The 5,770-nt window shown below is 33.1% G+C and overlaps 1 protein-coding gene across 1 annotated transcript; it reads left to right on the top strand.

Annotated features, from left to right (window-relative positions):
• The first annotated feature begins 4,002 nt into the window (after positions 1-4,002).
• LOC104232131 (ethylene-responsive transcription factor 8-like) lies at positions 4,003-5,096 on the top strand. The gene has a single exon (XM_009785242.2). The coding sequence runs from the start codon at positions 4,137-4,139 to the stop codon at positions 4,863-4,865; it is 729 nt and encodes a 242-aa protein (XP_009783544.1). The 5' UTR covers positions 4,003-4,136; the 3' UTR covers positions 4,866-5,096.
• Positions 5,097-5,770: the final 674 nt, after the last annotated feature.

Raw genomic sequence — 5,770 nt, 5'->3', positions numbered from 1 at the left:
TAAGCAACGAAGTAGGAGGTTATGCTCTTCTAATAATGAGAACGACACTTCTTTTATAAACTTAGAAAATGATTTGACATTATTATAGCAGCAACAACAAAAGTTAGGCCATATTTTAAGGAAATTTTAATGAGAGGCTTTAAGTTTTTTAAAAAATAAATAAATTATATACATAGATGATACCAAAACAAAATTTCACTGCTTCCGTTATCTTATTGCAATGCTGGAAAACATAAGGAAAAAAGAAACAGAATATGCAATTTAATTTATTCACTGTCCTTCAACCCTTATTTTAGAGAAAAGAATATAACGTACTTAATAAAAAAGAGAATATAAAAAGTACAAGTTTTCTTATAAGAAAGGAAAAAAAGAAAAAGAAGATTTGAGTTATACATTATAGCCCAATAATAATGTGAGGATATAAATTATCTAAAATGTATATCATTTTACTAGCAAGAAAATGTACTTAGAAAAAAAAAGTACAAAAAGTACAATTTTTCTTATAATAAAGGAAAAAAAAGAAAACAAAATCTTAACTGGCTTTGCCTTAGAGCCGGCCCTGAGTTTAACAAATAACAGACCACACACACATGAAGAATTTGAATTACGACTTAAAATAAAGGTGTTTATCGATCGGTTTAGTAAGATTTTTAACTATTTTGGTTTAGTATTTTTCATATTCAGTTTCTTAATTATTACTACACCAATAACATACTAAAATTTTTTGTTTCGATTCAATAATTTCATATATGTATCAAATTATGCACTCCCTTACTTAAAATGACTTTCGCATAATTAATTTTCTTTCGTTGAAACTACTTTAACAGCATCAACGGTGCTGCCGAAATATTTCTTGGGACAATAAGAATAATTAACAGCCTGCGATTAAAATTGTAGTAGTATGTACTTGGTAAATACTTACCCACACCGGGTGTTTATACTAAATCATATTAACTTATTATGGTTAATTGATTTAATTAGATGAGAATGCATGTAATTTACCATGGTTAAATGAGTGAAGTCCATATGCAAGACACATGTCATATATCTATTGGTTACCTTTTACTCCCTCCGGTTAATAATAAGTACTCCCTCCGTTTCATATTAAATGATGTAGTTTAACTTGGCACGGAGTTTAAGAAAAAAAAAGAATATTTGTGGTCTTAAAAGCTTAAGGGGTAAAAAATTTGTGGGATCATGACATTTGTGTGGCTATAAAAGCTTCTCATTAAGGGTAAATGGGTAAAATGAAAGAATTTAAAGTTGAATTATTTTCAAATTTAGAAAGATGTCATTTGTTTTGGAACAGACTAAAAAGGAAAGTATCTCATTTAATATAAAACGGAGGGAGTAACTATTTTATCTTTTTTATTTTAGTCCAAAATAAGTGTTCATTTACATAATCAAGAAGAATTAATTTTATTTTTTCAAAATTTGCCCTTATTTTCATATTCAAATGTGTCAAATTAATAATTAATTAAAGTTAATTTAGTGAATATATCTTTTTTTTCTCTAGGAGTTCGTATTTCCATAATGAGTGTGTCAAAGATAAAATGATCACTTATTGTAGACCCGTGGGAATATCTTAATTCATAGAAGGTAATAGGCATATCCTTGGAAACCTTCGTAATCTAGGGGTCGTTTGGTTCAATGGTGAGATAACCAAAGATATCTTTTGAGGTATGACTATCCATGAAATTTGTTATTCCACCTTTTATATAGGATAGTTAATTTCAATATTTTAGTATAAAATATATCACGGAATCAACTAACACATATTACCAAATTTGGGATAAACACAATCCCAAGTTTTAATCCTTTTCTCTTATAGCAAATGGTGCCTTAAAATTTTATGTAAATTTAAGCAATAACAACAAACAACAACAAATTGTAATTTCACATGTGGATCTGAAAAAAATAGAGAAACTGTTTCTTATAGACTATCGGCTCAAAAAACCTCCGCCTACCTAATATAGTCGCACAAAATTAATGGCGTTTTCTAAATCCGTACGTAAACGCTGTAAAACCTCCGGTCAAACTTTCTAATTAAATCATAAATGTAAACCAACCAAACAGGAAATCACTCTTAAATAGAGCTGAGCTACCAATAACCATAAATAAGATAAATTTTCACGTGAGACCACGCGCAAATATGACGCGTGAGGGACTGGGACCCTGAGAAGGAATAAATTGCCGTTGTCATGTAAATAAAAAAAACCTGCTGGTTTTAGACATAACCTTGGGCGGACATGCCGGCTTTTAGGTAAGTTATACTAGTATCCAAAAGTTTTATGAAAACACGCGTACATAGACGTGCCTTGTCTTTAATTTGCCCGCCGAATGGGGCGGCGAGCCGATCAATTTGGGCCCCACCACATAGCATTACCTTAGGAGAAATTCAAAAATAGCCAGATTTATAACGGGTCGTTCAAAAATATTCCAGTTTTAAAAGTAATTGAAATTTAATCACTTTTTATGTAAAGATAAATCTGAGCGAAAACACTATTCAAAACCCGAAAATACGTTAGTATATTATGTTGGAGTTCACTGGAGCTCCAGCATAAGTATGCTTGAACTCCAGCATATTATACTGTAGTTCCAGGATAAGTATGCTGGAACTCAAGCATAATATGTTGAATTTTCTGCATAAGTACATTAGAACTCTAGCATAATGTACTGGAGTTCCAGCAAGTATAATTGTCAAGTATAATATACTAGAGTTTGGACCACCGGTGCTCAATTCTCCAGTATATTATACTGGAGTCAGCAAAATATACCGGTCCAGCATAATATGTTGGAGTTCATACACAGGTGCACCGAACTCTAGTATATTATGGTGGACCGGTCTTTGTTGCAGCAAAATAGTGGTTATTTTTCATTGACTTTGTAACCGCCGATTATTTTTGAATGACCAATCCGAAAACTGATTATACCGTGCTATTTTTACATTACCATGGGCAAACAAAAAGGGACCCGCCGCCAACGTCCGTAACTGATCCATACCATGCGGCGGTTTATCGGACCACCGCCGACAACTCGCCTTCACCAATTATCTCCGGTTCCATTTAGTTCCCTATCTTCCACGTGTACAATTAATATTTTTTAGTAAAATAAAATTTTTGTTGGAAATAATGTATTTCAACAAAATTAAAGTTTTGTTCTCATAAATATCAAAATAATACCAAGTTTTTTTAATTGTACCTTGGTTATATTTTAATATTTTTTTGTAAACTTTGAAGTAATTATATTGCATTTCACTAAGCACCTCTAATTGTGTCATTAAAATTCGTTAGTCATAATATGAATTGCATTTAAACTAATGATATATATGGCATTTTAGTTACCATATTTGAAGAATTTGTCGCTTACTCTATTATTTCTGAAAAAAGTTTATATCCTCCGAGTTATGTTTTATTTATTGCAAAATCGAAAATACTGAGATTAATCTTGTTATAGAAGTAAGTAATTAAATTAATTCAATATAACGATATACACTACGTGATCTTTTATCGCGTAACGTATAGGACAAAATTTATTTATTTCGCTTCGACAGATTTATCCTTTTTGAAACTTAATTCAACAAAGAATTAAGTTTGCAACATTATTTGGTATTTTCCCTCAAAATCCCATAGAAAATAATTTCTCCTCCACATTTATTGAGCTGAAAAAGAATACCTAAATTTATTTGTTTTTTGGTTACTAAAAATGCCCAAATATAAAAAAAAATGATTTCTTTGTTTTCTTCCATTTCTTGTTCCTATTCCAGAAATGTGGCATCTTGAAATAAAATACATACAAATAGCCCATGCACCTCTCAATTGCATATAAAGCAGTCAGATAATGTATAGATACAAAATTTTATACGTACATCCCACGTATCCCAATTTACCAATACAAAATTCAAAATGCCACGTAATATTTGTGGTCCCCACATTTCATCAGTCAAAGACTCCATTGACTGTGCTCCCCTTAACCAGTTTCCTATTTAAGCAGCCCTTTTCCCCCTACATTTCCTCTCAGCCGTGCCCTAATTCTCTACGATGACTCATTCAAATTTCATGTACATTTTCTTACGTACAAATTAGAAGTAATATATATAGACATAACACGTACAGAAAGTGACGGAGTGTACGTAAATGGCACCGAAAGAAAAAGGTACGGCGGCGATGGCGACGGTGACGGCGATGGGGAAAGTGAACGGCGTTTCAAAGGAGGTGCATTATAGAGGTGTGCGGAAAAGGCCTTGGGGGAGATATGCAGCGGAAATTAGAGATCCAGGGAAAAAGAGCCGTGTTTGGCTTGGCACCTTTGATACGGCGGAGGACGCCGCCAGAGCTTATGATGCGGCGGCGAGAGAATTTCGCGGAGCTAAAGCGAAGACGAATTTTCCGGTTTTAGAGCTGGAGAATGTAAAATTAGCTAATGGAAATCGGAGTCCGAGCCAGAGCAGTACCGTTGAGAACTCGCCGCCGGTTATGCCGGAGAACTCGCCGCCGGCAGTGATGTTGGACGCTTCGCCGTTGGATCTCAGCCTCGGTGGATCCAGTAGTTTATTTAGCAACGGTGTGGGTAGGTTTTTGTTCCAGAACCATCTATTTCATGGTTCTCCGGTCGCCGGAGGAATCGCTGGAGGTGTGACGCCGGTAAATCATATGTACTATTTGGAAGCTCTGCAACGCGAGCGAATGATTTCTTCATATCAGAAAAGTTGCCGGAAGACGGCGGAGTTTGTCGCCGGCGTTGGTGGAGGTACCTCCGGCGAGTCCGACTCTTCGTCGGTGATTGATTTTATGGGCCACGATCTAAAACCCACAACCAGGCCCATTAATCTCGACCTCAATCTTCCTCCGCCAGAAAACATGTAAAACTCTCTGTTTTACATGATTTTTAACTTTTGCTTAATTAGTTGTAATCTTATTTAATTTGTAATCTCCCTTTTAATTTTCAGAAATTTTAGGTAAGGGAACAGAATTAATAGAGAAACGTAGTCTAATATTATGGGTAATTAACAGTGAGAGTAGCCGGCGACGTTTTATTATGCGTATGAATTGTCACCGTGTTTATGTGAATATCAAATATCTGATCTTTCAGAAAAAGTTTTCTTTTTGTTATTTCAGTTATTATTTACATACTTTTTCCCTTGTTAATTTAAGTTACATCCATTGATTTGATAGTGAAAATTCATTTTACACTATTAATAAATGTTTAAGTTAGATTAGTTATGTAAATTTCCTTTATGCATAAAACTTAGTGGGCGTTTGGACATCAGGATTGCAAAATTCCAAAAAAAAAAGTAATTTTGTGTTGTTTTTGAAATTTTGTAAGTGGTCTTTGAAAAATGGTCTTTTGAAATTTTTAAAATTTTTGAAAAATTTCAGAATTTCTTTTTAAATGAAAATTGAAAATTTTATGGTCAGTGATTTCGAAAAAAATAAAAAACAATTGAAAAAAAATAAAATAATTCTAATGTACAAACGCCCTATTAAATTCTTCAGGAAACGGGAAAATGAACTTTTTGGCACGTGTGGTCTGTGATAGACTTGGTAGTACGGACATGCCACGTACACATCATATTCATAAATTTAACTTTTACAAATTTTAGCATATAATTTATTATATTTTAAGTTATGTGTTCATATTTTTTATTTTTTATAATTTTAATGAATTTTTATATACATATTTTTATTCCGTGCTGAAAGTTATGGGTTAAGTTGAATCCGTTGGTAAAATAATACATCCGCCTTGGAGCCAAACAATCTTGGATATGCTG

This window comes from Nicotiana sylvestris, chromosome 9 (genome assembly GCF_000393655.2).
Source record: "Nicotiana sylvestris chromosome 9, ASM39365v2, whole genome shotgun sequence".
Lineage (NCBI taxonomy): Eukaryota > Viridiplantae > Streptophyta > Magnoliopsida > Solanales > Solanaceae > Nicotiana > Nicotiana sylvestris.
The sequence above is the reverse complement of the archived record's forward strand: the minus strand, read 5'-3'. Positions and strand labels throughout refer to the sequence as shown.